Below are 17,079 nucleotides of genomic sequence, written 5' to 3'. Positions count from 1 at the left end.
ATTGTGGGTGAATCCACAGCACACGGACTGCAGCGATTCAAGAAGGCAGCTCACCACCACCTTCTCAAGGGTAACTAGGGATGGGCAATAAATACTGGCCCAGCCAGCGACACCCATGTCTCACAATTAAATGTTTAAAACAAGAGGTCACCATATTCCACTGACCCAGATCCCACTTCCTCCATGATGCTCAAAGGAGGAACTCTCCTTCCACCTAAACAATGTGATAAAAATGATCAATGTTCTAAGAGCTGGAAATCTGTCGTTCTCCCCTTACTCTGCAGCACTGTCGCGTCACTTTGTTACCACCCGCTCTCCAGGGCTGCACATCGCTGGCTTAACTTACTTCTGCTGTTTGGACACAAAACTTAAAAAAAACACTTGCAGCTTGGAAAAAACTGCTCTTTATTCAGCTGTTATAAAGAAAACCTAAACTGGCAGAAGCTGAGGGAGAGAGAGAGAGAAATAGAGACAAGGAGAGGGAAAGAGAGAGGGGGGAGGGGGACAGGGAGGGAGAGGGAGTGAGAGAGAGGGGGAGAGAGAGAAAGAATGGGAGTGAAAGATAAAGAAAACAGCATCAATCTCATGAAACCTCAGCATCAGAAATGAACGCCATGTTTTCAGATTTTGACTGAATATGACTGCTCCAGTCTCTGCCACATCAGTCCACCCACACCCCCCCCCCAAACCCCAACAAACACCCACACACTCCCCCCCCCCAAACACACACCCACACACTCCCCCCCCCAAACCCCAACAAACACCCACACACTCCCCCCCCCCCAACACACACCCACACACTCCCCCCCCCAAACCCCAACACACACCCACACACTCCCCCCCCCAAACCCCAACACACACCCACACACTCCCCCCCCCAAACCCCAACACACACCCACACACTCCCCCCCCCCCAAACCCCAACAAACACCCACACACTCCCCCCCCCAAACACACACCCACACACTCCCCCCCCCCCAAACCCCAACAAACACCCACACACTCCCCCCCCCCCCAACACACACCCACACACTCCCCCCCCCCCCCCAAACCCCAACACACACCCACACACTCCCCCCCCCCAAACCCCAACACACACCCACACACTCCCCCCCCCCAAACCCCAACACACACCCACACACACTCCCCCCCCCCCCCCCCAAACCCCAACACACACCCACACACTCCCCCCCCCTCCACACACAAAGGCAGCAGCATCCCGGGGCACCGTATGGGAGGTGGGGCCAGTGGCAGACACGAGCTGTTGAACAGAATCACATCAACGCTAAACTGCAGCAAACTTGTGAACATTCATCACCCGAATACAACCCATTTTCCTCAACTCAAACCTTCCAGCTACAATTAGAAGCTTCCCACAGGAACCGGGATTTATTCCGATTGGGATCTTGCTGATAACTGCACAAATACATCATCATTACATCAAAGACATTATTGGCCAAGTTTAGGAAGTGCAAACAACTCCTCTTCCCTCTTGTAGGTCACTCAATACTCCTCAGTGGACAAGGACAAGGGAATTCTGTCCTGGGAGTTAGGCACAAACTAACACCACAAATCCTGAAGACATTCTGGAATTTAAACAATATTTTAAATAAACACGGCAACTGGAGAGAATGCAGCAGGATGCATTTACTGGCTCCCAGGCTGAGATTTGTTCTGAGGGAGGTGCTGGAGAAGGTTTCCGGTCTGCAGTAGTGTGTATTGGGACACAAAGCTTTCCAGTTCCAGCCCAGACAGCATTTTCATGGCTCTCCAGTGAATCTGTCCCGTCAGCTCAGCTCTGCCCTTTGGGTGTTCCCACTCCTCCACGATATATTCCAGCCACAGGTCTGCGGGCACAAAGCTGCATGATTAATCCAATCAGTGATAATGCCTCATGCTACCAGAATTACCAACAATCTCTCCACGCTCACATCAACCAGCCAGTTTAAATCACAGTTAACATCAGCAAGCATCCTCTCCACACACACACTGTTCTGCAATAGATTTATGTCACCCACGCACTCCACACAGCTTCCTGAACTGCCACAACTCACTGTAACTTCCCCACAAAAAAACCTCCCCCCACTCCCATTACAGTCAACAGCAGAAGAACTAAATGTGCCTTAACAGGAAGATTTACTCTGTATCTAACCCCGTGCTGTACCTGTCCTGGGAGTGTTTGATGGGGACAGTGTAGAGGGAGCTTTACTCTGTATCTAACCCCGTGCTGTACCTGTCCTGGGAGTGTTTGATGGGGACAGTGTAGAGGGAGCTTTACTCTGTATCTAACCCCGTGCTGTACCTGTCCTGGGAGTGTTTGATGGGGGACAGTGTAGAGGGAGCTTTACTCTGTATCTAACCCCGTGCTGTACCTGTCCTGGGAGTGTTTGATGGGGACAGTGTAGAGGGAGCTTTACTCTGTATCTAACCTTGTGATGAAATTATGCCTAGTTTATAAAGTTTAAAAGTTTATATTTATTAGTCACAAGTGGGCTTACATTAACACTGCAGTGAAGTTACTGTGAAATTCCCCTAGTCGCCACAGTCCGGCACTTTTTCAGATCAATGCACCCTAACCAGTACGTCTTTCGGACTGTGGGAGGAAACCAGAGCATCCGGAGGAAACCCACGCAGACACGGGAAGAACGTGCAGACTCCGCACAGACAGTGACCCAAGCCGGGAATTGAACCCGGGTCCCTGGTGCTCTGAGGCAGCAGTGCTAACCCACTATGTCACCGTGCCGCCCCGGGTCCCTGGTGCTGTGAGGTAGCAGTGCTAACCCACTGTGCCGTTTAGAGTCTATTTCCTACAGTTTTTAATGTCATGGTACTTGTTCCTGAAGAACCAGTTTTAAGATTCCTACCGGCATTTGAAGATCCAAATTCCCGGAGTGCCAGCTCGTAACATTCCCGCAGACGTTGAATTTTGCTGCATTCCTGAAGGAGAAAACAGACATTCAACATTCCGAACCAAGGCAGGAGAAGCAGCAAGAAACCAAAACCTCACCCAGACACAGGGCAAGTACCCAACTATCCCGGATTCCCCAGTCAGGAATCAGCCCCCCCGACACCACGCATGCACCCCCCCTCCCCCCGCCACGCACAAACCGCCCACCCCCCACCCCACACATACACCACCCCCATCCCCCCACACACACAAACACAATCCCAGGCTCACTGGTCCGAGCTCTGCCAGGGTGGGTGAGGGGGCTGCCAATGGTTGAGTTTCTAACTCTGCTCTGGTATCCATTAACTCACCTGTTCCTTTTCAATCTCTATCATTTTCTTGAAAAATTCTAAAGAAAAAGGTCTGTTTTCACGGAGACTGAAAGAAAACAGAAAAGAAAGATGTGACGTATCATCATCGGGAGCAATCAGAGCAGCAATATTTCCAGGTAAGGACGTGGCAACTTAGAGCATGAGTCCGTTCAGTGCAGTGCTGCTGATCTCAAACCGAAACATTCCACTCGATTCCCACTCCTCTGCCAGCATCCTTCCACCTTTGCAACTCCCAACTCCTCAGCCAATTCCCCCTTTCGTTGAAGTTAGTCTCAGTAATTCCACCATGATAAAGTTGGACAGTCCTGAGGGAGCGCCGCACGGTCAGAGGGTCAGGGCTGAGGGATGGCTGCACTGTCAGAGGGTCAGTACTGAGGGAGTGCCGCACTGTCAGAGGGTCAGTGCTGAGGGAGTGCCGCACTGTCAGAGGGTCAGTGCTGAGGAAGTGCCGCACTGTCAGAGGGTCAGTACTGAGGGAGTGCCGCACTGTCAGAGGGTCAGTGCTGAGGGAGTGCCGCACTGTCAGAGGGTCAGTACTGAGGGAGTGCTGCACTGTCAGAGGGTCAGTGCTGAGGGAGTGCCGCACTGTCAGAGGGTCAGTACTGAGGGAGTGCCGCACTGTCAGAGGGTCAGTACTGAGGGAGTGCCGCACTGTCAGAGGGTCAGTACTGAGGGAGTGCCGCACTGTCAGAGGGTCAGTACTGAGGGAGTGCCGCACTGTCAGAGGGTCAGTACTGAGGGAGTGCCGCACTGTCAGAGGGTCAGTGCTGAGGGAGTGCCGCACTGTCAGAGGGTCAGTACTGAGGGAGTGCCGCACTGTCAGAGGGTCAGTGCTGAGGGAGTGCCGCACTGTCAGAGGGTCAGTACTGAGGGAGTGCCGCACTGTCAGAGGGTCAGTACTGAGGGAGTGCCGCACTGTCAGAGGGTCAGTACTGAGGGAGTGCTACAATGTCAGAGGGTCAGGGCTGAGGGAGTGCTGCACTGTCAGAGGGTCGGTACTGAGGGAGTGCCGCACTGTCAGAGGGTCAGGGCTGAGGGAGTGCTGCACTGTCAGAGGGTCAGTACTGAGGGAGTGCCGCACTGTCAGAGGGTCAGTACTGAGGGAGTGCCGCAATGCTGTCTTTTGATTGCATCCTAAAACCTAGGTTTGCTTGGGTAGATTTAAAAGGATCTGTGCAGTATTTTGAAGAGTTATTCCTGGTGTCTTGGACAATATTAATCCATCAATCAGACCCAACAAATGTATTAATGGGTGATTATCTCACAGTGGGATCAGTGCTGTGTACCGATAGTCTGCAGCTTTTGTACGTTACCGCCGTGGCCACAAGCTCGAAGCCACTTCACTGCCGGTTTGAAGCTCCCACATGTTAGCCGGGTGTGAGAAGCACAATATCAATGCAAGGCTTTCTATCTGTCTGTGCGCCTGTCGCCCGTAACAAGAACATTGAACCCGGGCTGATGTCAGGACGCACTTTCTCACACAAAGTGAAATGGAAATCCAGAATCCCCCCGCCCCAGATGCTGGCAGCTCACAGGAGCTTCCACAATCGAGATCGAAAGATTCCTGTTTGGTAAAAGTATGATGGGTGACTGAACATAAACTCACAAATCTGCATCCCCACCAGACACTGACCGCTCTCCCCAGTCACCCAGACACTGACCGCTCTCCCCAATCACAGACACTGACCGCTCACCCCAGTCACCCAGACACTGACCGCTCTGTCCAATCCCAGACACTGACCGCTCTCCCCAATCACAGACACTGACCGCTCTCCCCAGTCACCCAGACACTGACTGCTCTCCCCAATCACAGACACTGACCGCTCTCCCCAGTCACCCAGACACTGACCGCTCTCCCCAGTCACCCAGACACTGACCGCTCTCCCCAGTCACCCAGACACTGACCGCTCTGTCCAATCCCAGACACTGACCGCTCTGTCCAATCCCAGACACTGACCGCTCTCCCCAGTCACCCAGACACTGACCGCTCTCCCCAGTCACTGACCGCTCTGTCCAATCCCAGACACTGACCGCTCTCCCCAATCACAGACACTGACCGCTCACCCCAGTCACCCAGACACTGACCGCTCTCCCCAGTCACCCAGACACTGACCGCTCTCCCCAGTCACCCAGACACTGACCGCTCTCCCCAGTCACACAGACACTGACCGCTCTCCCCAGTCACACAGACACTGACCGCTCTCCCCAGTCACACAGACACTGACCGCTCTCCCCAGTCACACAGACACTGACCGCTCTCCCCAGTCACACAGACACTGACCGCTCTCCCCAGTCACCCAGACACTGACCGCTCTCCCCAGTCACCCAGACACTGACCGCTCTCCCCAGTCACCCAGACACTGACCGCTCTCCCCAGTCACCCAGACACTGACCGCTCTCCCCAGTCACAGACACTGACCGCTCACCCCAGTCACCCAGACACTGACCGCTCTCCCCAGACACCCAGACACTGACCGCTCTCCCCAGTCACCCAGACACTGACCGCTCTCCCCAGTCACACAGACACTGACCGCTCTCCCCAGTCACCCAGACACTGACCGCTCTCCCCAGTCACCCAGACACTGACCGCTCTCCCCAGTCACCCAGACACTGACCGCTCTCCCCAGTCACCCAGACACTGACCGCTCTCCCCAATCACAGACACTGACCGCTCTCCCCAATCACAGACACTGACCGCTCTCCCCAGTCACAGACACTGACCGCTCTCCCCAGTCACTGACCGCTCTGTCCAATCCCAGACACTGACCGCTCTCCCCAGTCACCCAGACACTGACCGCTCTCCCCAGTCACCCAGACACTGACCGCTCTCCCCAGTCACACAGACACTGACCGCTCTCCCCAGTCACACAGACACTGACCGCTCTCCCCAGTCACCCAGACACTGACCGCTCTCCCCAGTCACCCAGACACTGACCGCTCTCCCCAGTCACCCAGACACTGACCGCTCTCCCCAGTCACCCAGACACTGACCGCTCTCCCCAGTCACACAGACACTGACCGCTCTCCCCAGTCACACAGACACTGACCGCTCTCCCCAGTCACACAGACACTGACCGCTCTCCCCAGTCACACAGACACTGACCGCTCTCCCCAGTCACCCAGACACTGACCGCTCTGTCCAATCCCAGACACTGACCGCTCTCCCCAGTCACCCAGACACTGACCGCTCTCCCCAGTCACCCAGACACTGACCGCTCTCCCCAGTCACCCAGACACTGACCGCTCTCCCCAGTCACCCAGACACTGACCGCTCTCCCCAGTCACCCAGACACTGACCGCTCTCCCCAGTCACCCAGACACTGACCGCTCTCCCCAGTCACCCAGACACTGACCGCTCTCCCCAGTCACCCAGACACTGACCGCTCTCCCCAGTCACCCAGACACTGACCGCTCTCCCCAATCACAGACACTGACCGCTCTCCCCAGTCACCCAGACACTGACCGCTCTGTCCAATCCCAGACACTGACCGCTCTCCCCAGTCACCCAGACACTGACCGCTCTCCCCAGTCACCCAGACACTGACCGCTCTCCCCAGTCACACAGACACTGACCGCTCTCCCCAGTCACACAGACACTGACCGCTCTCCCCAGTCACCCAGACACTGACCGCTCTCCCCAGTCACCCAGACACTGACCGCTCTCCCCAGTCACCCAGACACTGACCGCTCTCCCCAGTCACCCAGACACTGACCGCTCTCCCCAGTCACACAGACACTGACCGCTCTCCCCAGTCACACAGACACTGACCGCTCTCCCCAGTCACACTGACACTGACCGCTCTCCCCAGTCACACTGACACTGACCGCTCTCCCCAGTCACAGACACTGACCGCTCTCCCCAGTCACCCAGACACTGACCGCTCTGTCCAATCCCAGACACTGACCGCTCCCCCCAGTCACACAGACACTGACCGCTCTCCCCAGTCACACAGACACTGACCGCTCTCCCCAGTCACCCAGACACTGATCGCTCTCCCCAATCACACAGACACTGACTGCTCTCCCCAGTCAGACACTGACCGCTCTCCCCAGTCACACACACGCTGACCGCTCTGTCCAATCCCAGACACTGACCACTCTCCACAATCACAGACGCTGACCGCTCTCCCCAATCACACAGACGCTGACCGCTCTCCCCAATCACACAGACACTGACCGCTCTCCCCAGTCACACAGACACTGACCGCTCTCCCCAGTCACCCAGACACTGACCGCTCTCCCCAGTCACCCAGACACTGACCGCTCTCCCCAGTCACCCAGACACTGACCGCTCTCCCCAGTCACCCAGACACTGACCGCTCTCCCCAGTCACCCAGACACTGACCGCTCTCCCCAGTCACCCAGACACTGACCGCTCTCCCCAGTCACCCAGACACTGACCGCTCTCCCCAGTCACCCAGACACTGACCGCTCTCCCCAGTCACAGACACTGACCGCTCACCCCAGTCACCCAGACACTGACCGCTCTCCCCAGTCACCCAGACACTGACCGCTCTCCCCAGTCACACAGACACTGACCGCTCTCCCCAGTCACCCAGACACTGACCGCTCTCCCCAGTCACCCAGACACTGACCGCTCTCCCCAGTCACCCAGACACTGACCGCTCTCCCCAGTCACCCAGACACTGACCGCTCTCCCCAATCACAGACACTGACCGCTCTCCCCAATCACAGACACTGACCGCTCTCCCCAGTCACTGACCGCTCTGTCCAATCCCAGACACTGACCGCTCTCCCCAGTCACCCAGACACTGACCGCTCTCCCCAGTCACCCAGACACTGACCGCTCTCCCCAGTCACACAGACACTGACCGCTCTCCCCAGTCACACAGACACTGACCGCTCTCCCCAGTCACACAGACACTGACCGCTCTCCCCAGTCACACAGACACTGACCGCTCTCCCCAGTCACCCAGACACTGACCGCTCTCCCCAGTCACCCAGACACTGACCGCTCTCCCCAGTCACCCAGACACTGACCGCTCTCCCCAGTCACCCAGACACTGACCGCTCTCCCCAGTCACACAGACACTGACCGCTCTCCCCAGTCACACAGACACTGACCGCTCTCCCCAGTCACACAGACACTGACCGCTCTCCCCAGTCAGACACTGACCGCTCTCCCCAGTCACCCAGACACTGACCGCTCTGTCCAATCCCAGACACTGACCGCTCTCCCCAGTCACCCAGACACTGACCGCTCTCCCCAGTCACCCAGACACTGACCGCTCTCCCCAGTCACCCAGACACTGACCGCTCTCCCCAGTCACCCAGACACTGACCGCTCTCCCCAGTCACCCAGACACTGACCGCTCTCCCCAGTCACCCAGACACTGACCGCTCTCCCCAGTCACCCAGACACTGACCGCTCTCCCCAGTCACCCAGACACTGACCGCTCTCCCCAGTCACCCAGACACTGACCGCTCTCCCCAGTCACACAGACACTGACCGCTCTCCCCAGTCACCCAGACACTGACCGCTCTCCCCAGTCACCCAGACACTGACCGCTCTCCCCAGTCACCCAGACACTGACCGCTCTCCCCAGTCACCCAGACACTGACCGCTCTCCCCAATCACACAGACACTGACCGCTCTCCCCAATCACACAGACACTGACCGCTCTCCCCAATCACACAGACGCTGACCGCTCTCCCCAGTCACAGACGCTGACCGCTCTCCCCAATCACACTGGCACTGACCGCTCTCCCCAATCACACTGACACTGACCGTTCTCCCCAATCACACACTGACCGCTCTCCCCAATCACTGGTCCTTTCATTGGGATGGGGTTCAGATCACACAGATTATAATTTCACTAATTCTCTGCAGTGGTCAAACCTTTGGGGGATTCGGGTTTTCGGTGCTGGAGTTGGTTATATATTAACTACACTCAGCTGTTACCTAGTGAACACTTTCCGCGCTTTCTTATAGCCTCCTGTCTTCAAGGCCCAGTCGAGGTATCTCTCTTTCACACTCACAGAGATGGCTGGGACCGGAACTTGGATCGCACGCTGTGGATTAACAGATAGATCCAGTCAGAGTCACTCCTTTATACAGCCGCGTGCAGAAAGCCAAGGTCAGAGTTACCTACCTGATAGAGAGTGTCTGTCTCACTTATACTGCTGGCACCTTCACTCCACTGCAGCTGGAGCAGCCATAGCGGCAAACAGTCCTGTCACAGAGAGGGAGAGAGACAAAAATCAGAGCAAGTGTGAAGCTGCAAAGATCAAAACTCAATGCCAGGTATTTCCTGGGTAGCACAGTGGTTAGCGCTGCTGCTTCACAGCACCAGGGTCCTGGGTTCAATACCTGGCTCGGGTCACTGTCTGGGTGGAGTTTGCACTTTCTCCCCGTGTCTGCGTGGGTTTCCTCCCACAGTCTAAAGACGTGCTGGTTAGGTGCATTGGCCGTGCTAAATTGCCCCTTAGTATCAGAGGGATTAGCAGGGTAGATGCATGGCGTTATGGGGATAGGGCCTGGGTGGGATTGTGGTCGGTGCAGACTCGATGGACCGAATGGCCTCCTTCTGCACTGTAGGATTCTATAATTCTATGATTTCCACAAAACCAGCAACCAAGGTCGTGGCCTTGGAAAAAGAATCGGCAGGTCTCTCACGCTAGGCTCATCCAGAAGATTCAGATGCATGAAATCATGGTGACCTGGCCTCTTAGATTCAGAATTGGTTCGCCCATAGGAGACAGGGAGTAGTGGTGGAAGGGTGTTTTTCTGGCTGGAGGTCCGTGACTAGTGGTGTTCCACAGGGATCCGAACTGGGACCTCTGCTGTTTGAGAGATATATAAATGATTTGGATGAAAAAGTAAATGGGTGGGTTAGTAAGTTTGAGACCACACAAAGATAGGTGGAGTTATGGACAGTGTAGAAGGTTGTCAAAGGATACAGCAGGATATAAATCAGTTGCAGACACGGGTGGAGGAATAGCAGATGGCATTTAAACCGGGCGGGTGTGAGGTGCTGCACTTTGGGATGTTAAGGGTAAGTATACAGTTAATGGCAGAATCTGAACAGCATTGATGTACAGACGGAGCTTGGGGTTCAAGTCCATAACTCCCTGAAAGTGGCCACACAAGTAGATAGGGTGGTAAAGAAGGCCTATTGGAATGCTTGCCTTTATTGGCTGGGGCATTGAGTACAAGAGTCAGGATGTTATGTTGCAGCTTTATAAAACTTTGGTTAGGCCGCACTTAGAGTATTGCATTCAATTCTGATCGCCACATTACAGGAAGGATGTGGAAGCTTTGGAGAGGGTGCAGGAGAGGTTTACCAGGGTGCTGCCTGGATTAGAGGGGATGAGCTATGTAAAGAGAGGCTGGACAAACTCGGGTTGTTTTCTCTGGAGCTGCGGAGGCTGTGGGGAGGCCTGATAGAAGAATATAAAATTATGAGAAGCATAGATAGGGTTGACAGTCAGAATCTTTTTCCCCAGAGTTGAAATGTCTAATATTAGGGGGCACGCACTTCAGGCGAGAGGGGGAAAGTTCAGCGGAGATGTGAGGGACAGGGTTTTAACACAGAGAGTGGCAGGTGTCTGGACCGCGCTGCCAGGGGTGGTGGTGGAAGCAGATACAACAGGGGCATTTAAGGGGCTTTTAGATAAGCACATGAATAGAACATAGAACAGTACAGGCCCTTCGGCCCACCATGTTGTGCCGAGCTTTATCTGAAACCAAGATCAAGCTATCCCACTCCCTATCATCCTGGTGTGCTCCATGTGCCTATCCTATAGCCGCTTAAATGTTCCTAAAGTGTCTGACTCCACTATCACTGCAGGCAGTCCATTCCACACCCCAACCACTCTCTGCGTAAAGAACCTACCTCTGATATCCTTCCTATATCTCCCACCACGAACCCTATAGTTATGCTCCCTTGTAATAGCTCCATCCACCCGAGGAAATAGTCTTTGAACGTTCACTCTATCTATCCCCTTCATCATTTTATAAACCTCTATTAAGTCTCCCCTCAGCCTCCTCCGCTCCAGAGAGAACAGCCCTAGCTCCCTCAACTTTTCCTCACAAGACCTACCCTCCAAACCAGGCAGCATCCTGGTAAATCTCCTCTGCACTCTTTCCAGCGCTTCCACATCCTTCTTATAGTGAGGTGACCAGAACTGCACACAATATTCCAAATGTGGTCTCACCAAGGTCCTGTACAGTTGCAGCATAACCCCATGGCTCTTAAACTCCAACCCCCTGTTAATAAAAACTAACACACTATAGGCCTTCTTCACAGCTCTATCCACTTGAGTGGCAACCTTTAGAGATCTGTGGATATGGACCCCAAGATCTCTCTGTTCCTCCACAGTCTTCAGAACCCTACCTTTGACCCTGTAATCCACATTTAAATTAGTCCTACCAAAATGAATCACCTCACATTTATCAGGGTTAAACTCCATTTGCCATTTTTCAGCCCAGCTTTGCATCCTATCTATGTCTCTTTGCAGTCTACAACAGCCCTCCACCTCATCCACGACTCCACCAATCTTGGTGTCATCAGCAAATTTACTGATCCACCCTTCAGCCCCCTCCTCTAAGTCATTAATAAAAATCACAAAGAGCAGAGGACCAAGCACTGATCCCTGTGGCACTCCGCTAGCAACCTGCCTCCAATCCGAAAATTTTCCATCCACCACCACTCTCTGTCTTCGATCAGACAGCCAGTTACCTATCCAATCGGCCAACTTTCCCTCTATCCCACACCTCCTCACTTTCATCATAAGCCGACCATGGGGGACCTTATCAAACGCCTTACTAAAAATTCAATCAAATTTGAGAGGCACGACTTGCCCTTCACGAATCCGTGCTGACTATCCCGGATTAATCCGCATCTTTCTAAATGGTCGTAAATCCCTTCCCTAAGGACCTTTTCCATCAATTTACCAACCACCGAAGTAAGACTAACCAGTCTATAATTACCAGGGTCATTTCTATTCCTTTCTTAAACAGAGGAACAACATTCGCCACTCTCCAGTCCTCTGGCACCATCCTCGTGGACAGTGAGGACCCAAAGATCAAAGCCAAAGGCTCTGCAATCTCATCCCTTGCCTCCCAAAGAATCCTAGGATATATTTCATCAGGCCCAGGGGACTTATCGACCTTCAGTTTATTCAAAACTGCTAGTACATCCTCCCTCCGAACATCTATTTCCTCCAGCCTATTAGCCTGTAACACCTTCTCTTCCTCAAAAACATGGCCCCTCTCCTTGGTGAACACTGAAGAAAAGTATTCATTCATCACCTCGCCTATCTCTACTGACTCCACACACAAGTTCCCACTACTGAATATGCATTGAATAGAAGGATATGGAGCAAGGGCAGGCAGAAGGGATTCGTTTAATTTGGCGTCATGTTTGGCACAACATTGTGGGCCGAAGGGCCTGTTCCTGTGCTGTACTGTTCTCTGTTAAAATATACAAGATGCAGGAATCAGGTTTCAGTGTGGCTGCAGCTGAGAGGCTGAGAAACACAAACGGAACTGAAAGAAACGTAAAGAAAGGGAGAAGACAAGAAGAATCCACAGAAAATGGATCTTGGGGAAGGAGCCAGAAGAGAGACTTCAGGCCGAGCATCGAAAGCATTCCAATCAGATCAAAACTTTGAGATGGCATCGGAAAGGGTTCGGTACGAATCACTATCTTCACACACAAGAAAAACCACGCCCATAGGAGACAGGGAGTAGTGGTGGAAGGGTGTTTTTCTGGAAAAACATGTAGGCCAGACCAGGTAAGGACAGCAGATTTCCTTCCCTAAAGGATATTAGTGAACCAGATGGGGTTTTCAGACAATTGACAATGGCGTCATTGTCATCAGTAGATTCTTAATTCCAGATTTTTTATTAGTGAATTCAAATTCCACCATCTGCCGCGACGGGATTCGAACCCGGGTCCCCAGAACCTTAGCGGAGTTTAGGATTAATAGTCTAATGATAATACCACTAGCCCATTGCCTCCTCATAATGTTAACTCACTGACTGTAACAATGCTCCGAATCGGTCAATCCCACTGGACGCAGCACCAGTGCTGCCAGTTACTGTAACCACACCAATCACCGACACACGCTTACACCATGGGATCCTAAATAGACAACTCACAGAGGGTGGAACCTGCCGGAAAGCCTCTTGGAAAAGCAGGCTGACATCTGTGTTCTGCAGCTCCATCAGTAACGCCAAGCTGCTTTGCCACATCTCCACCGAGGGTCCAAAACTACTGCTCAAAGCCATGACAACTCGAACAGCTTTCTCAACATCACCAACATCCACCAACAACCGAATCTACAACAGCAAAGAAATAGTTAAATCATTGCTCACACAGAACCAGCAGCCCCCCCGCACGCCAGCCAGAACCAGCAGCCTCCCCCGCACGCCAGCCAGAACCAGCAACCCCCCCGCACGCCAGCCAGAACCAGCAGCCCCCCTGCACGCCAGCCAGAACCAGCAGCCCCCGCACGCCAGCCAGAACCAGCAGCCCCCCCGCACGCCAGCCAGAACCAGCAGCCTCCCCCGCACGCCAGCCAGAACCAGCAACCCCCCGCACGCCAGCCAGAACCAGCAGCCCCCCTGCACGCCAGCCAGAACCAGCAGCCCCCGCACGCCAGCCAGAACCAGCAGCCCCCCCGCACGCCAGCCAGAACCAGCAGCCCCCCCGCACGCCAGCCAGAACCAGCAGCCCCCCGCACGCCAGCCAGAACCAGCAGCCCCCCCGCACGCCAGCCAGAACCAGCAGCCCCCGCACGCCAGCCAGAACCAGCAGCCCCCCGCACGCCAGCCAGAACCAGCAGCCTCTTCCTCTTCACTGTGAGGCTGGGGAATAATGGGACAGGCCTGTTCAGTTCAGTAAAACTCCAGCATACAGACAGCGATCAACACGCCCCCTCTATAACAGCATCTCTGCTTCACTAAAGCTTTCCCTCCTGTTCCTTTGTTAATTATTTATATCTCTGACCTCCGCGGATTGATAACGCATCTCGGAAGGAACACTTTCTCCTTAACTACTCGATTGATTACTCCCATCCTCAGAGTTTAATCCCATTATCTCCAGTCTGTCTCTCATTCGCTTGTACCATTCTTGTCAACCTCCTCATACCCTCTCCAAGGCCTTTCCATTATTCATAACATATGGTGCCCAGGATTGGATACAGTTCTTCAGCTGACACCGAACCAGAGATTTGTAAAAGTTTAGCTGACTCCCTTGTTTTGTTAGTCAATATCTGTACTGAATGTATAACACACAAAGTGTCCTTCCGACCTCTGCAATCTCTCACCTTGCTGATAATAGCCTATAGATAAATGGACAACTTCACGTTTGTCCACGTTATGCTCCATTAGTCAGATCTTTGCCACTCAGTTATCGATGTTCCTTTGCAGCCTGCCTATATTGTCTTCACAATTTACTTCCCTATCTTTGGTTGTAGCTAATTTAGCAACCACAGCTTCAGTCCCTTCATCCAGTCATTTATATAAATTGTAGAAAGTTGTGGGCACAGCATTGATCCCTGTGGCACACCTCGCAACATGCCCTGCCAACCAGAAAATCTACAACTTTTGCCAACTCTCTATTTCCTGTTAACCAGCCAGCCAATCCTCTATCCAGGCCAATACATTACTCTCTTCACCACAAGGTTTTATTTTCCACAATAATCTTTGATGTGGCACTTATCAAATGCTTTCTGGAAAGCCAAATACACTCGTCTACAGGTTCCCCTTAATCCAACGCATACGACTCCTTCAAAAAACCGCATGAACTCACCTTCTGACTCAAACTGAACATCTTAATCTCCAGAATCTCTCTCAACTGTACCAGTGATATCCTTAATTAACAGAGCTATCCCTCCACCTTTCCCTCACTCCCTGTCCTTCCTAAATTCCACACACCCTTAAATATTCGGGTGCTAGTCTTTGCCAAGCAGCAGCTGTGGTCTGTGCAGGATTTTGTGAATCTTACCCACTGTTTGTAGAGAGCCTGGGGTAAGAGTGAGGATTCACTGGCTCTGTCAAACACAGATAGCAACTTGTCGAGTCTCTGAAACATAAGGAGAGAGAGCATCAGATCAGGACAGCACTCGGTAAGTTGGAGCTGCAGTTGGATGGACAGGGGTCTCAGCCCTTCACCCTCACCTTCTTTCGAAGGACCTCATTGTTAGTTTTCCGTTTACACCTCTCCAGACAGAACGTGATGTAAACTTTCCAAACTTCCTCTGTAATCAATAAAGAGGAAATTAGTCGAGGTCAGCTGCCAGAGAGAAGCAGCAAGAAAACAGCAGCAAATAGCCGCTCTCAAAGCCCCAGAATGCTGTGTAAATGGGAATCGCAGGTGGAACGATCCAATTCACATATAAAACATCCTTCACTCTTCCCTCCCCTTGACCCACCTGGGTCCTTTCACATCTCCCTCAACTTCTCCCACACCCCCTCACCCCTCCCCCCAGTCCCCACCCTCTCTCTCTCCCCCCCGCTCCCCACCCTCACCGTTTCCAGTCCTCTTCCTTCCCCCAGTCTCTCCTTGTCCTTCCCAGTCCCTCCCTTTCCCCTCACTCCCTGCCCCTCCCCCCTGCGCCCCCACACACCCCTCCCCCCTCCTCCTGCTCTGTCCTTGTCCTCCTCACTGCCTCCCTTCCCCCTCGGTCTCCCAGTCAATCCCCCTCACTCACAGCCCAATTGGATGGGGATGTGCACTGACCTGTTGGCACAGCAACAACAGCTTCTTCATATACAGCGCAGCATCGCTCCTCTTGGTGAATGATATCAGAAGCTTTCGTCTGTTTGGAGCACTCTGCCTTTGGCAGTGACTGGGTGGCCAGCTCCCGGCGGGCCAGGAAGTCCCAGGTTAGTGCATGGTTTTTGTGCAGAGCCTGGAGACTAAAGACACAAGGTTAGTCAGAGTGTGGCATAGCCGCCCCCACCCCCAGCTCCACCCACACCCCCACGCACAAGCCTAACATTGGCAGTGGGGAAAATTCTCAAATCCATTATCAAGGACTTTATAGCAGAGCATTGAGAAAGCAGTGGCAGGATCAGACAGAGTCAGCATGGATTTATGAAGGGGAAATCATGCTTGACAAATCTGCTGGAATTCTTTGAAGATGTAACTAGTAGAGTTGACAAGGGGGAGCCAGTCGATGTGGTATATTTGGACTTTCAGAAAGCGTTTGACAAAGTCCCGCACAAGAGATTATTGTGCAAGATTAAAGCACATGGGGTTGGGGGAAGTGCATTGAGATGGATAGAAAACTGGTTGGCAGAGAGGAAACAAAGAGTAGGAATTAGTGGGTGCTTTTCAAATTGGCAGGCAGTAACCAGTGGGATGCCACAGGGATCGGTGCTGGGACCCCAGCTATTCACAATATATATTAATGATTTGGATGAGGGAACAAAATGTAACATCTCAAAGTTTGCAGGTGAGACCAAGTTGGGTGGGAGGGTGAACTGTGACGAGGATGCAGAGATCCTTCAGAATGATCTAGACAGGTTGGGTGAGTGGGCAAATCAATGGCAGATGCAGTATAATTTGGATAAATGTGAGGTTATTCACTTTGGAAGCAAAAACAAGGTGGCAGATTACTACCTGAATGGCTGTAAATTGGGAAAGGGGAGTGTGCAGCGGGACCTGGGTGTCCTTGTGCACCAGTCGCTGAAGGTAAGCATGCAGGTGGTAACGGCAAATGGTATGTTGGCCTTCATTGCGAGAGGTTTCGAGTACAGGAGCAGGGATGTGTTGTTGCAATTATACAGGGCCTTGGTGAGGCCACACCTAGAGTATTGTGTGCAGT

At 53.2% G+C, this 17,079-nt stretch overlaps 1 protein-coding gene across 1 annotated transcript in view; it reads right to left on the bottom strand.

The window, feature by feature from the left end:
* Nucleotides 1-1,142: 1,142 nt before the first annotated feature.
* utp6 (UTP6 small subunit processome component) overlaps nucleotides 1,143-17,079 on the bottom strand; it is a 39,352-nt gene continuing 23,415 nt past the window's right edge. Inside the window, exons 11-19 of the mRNA XM_078225884.1 lie at nucleotides 15,990-16,168; nucleotides 15,428-15,507; nucleotides 15,255-15,332; nucleotides 13,406-13,585; nucleotides 9,393-9,473; nucleotides 9,203-9,312; nucleotides 3,259-3,325; nucleotides 2,865-2,937; nucleotides 1,143-1,847 (exon numbers count right to left, since the gene is read on the bottom strand). Coding sequence (XP_078082010.1) covers nucleotides 1,648-1,847; nucleotides 2,865-2,937; nucleotides 3,259-3,325; nucleotides 9,203-9,312; nucleotides 9,393-9,473; nucleotides 13,406-13,585; nucleotides 15,255-15,332; nucleotides 15,428-15,507; nucleotides 15,990-16,168 — 1,048 coding nt within the window. The 3' untranslated portion in view covers nucleotides 1,143-1,647. The remainder of the gene's footprint in view (nucleotides 1,848-2,864; nucleotides 2,938-3,258; nucleotides 3,326-9,202; nucleotides 9,313-9,392; nucleotides 9,474-13,405; nucleotides 13,586-15,254; nucleotides 15,333-15,427; nucleotides 15,508-15,989; nucleotides 16,169-17,079) is intronic.

Source organism: Mustelus asterias, chromosome 12, assembly GCF_964213995.1.
Source record: "Mustelus asterias chromosome 12, sMusAst1.hap1.1, whole genome shotgun sequence".
Classification (NCBI taxonomy): Eukaryota; Metazoa; Chordata; class Chondrichthyes; order Carcharhiniformes; family Triakidae; genus Mustelus; species Mustelus asterias.
Note: the sequence above shows the minus strand (reverse complement) of the source record. Positions and strands in the feature narration are given on the sequence as shown.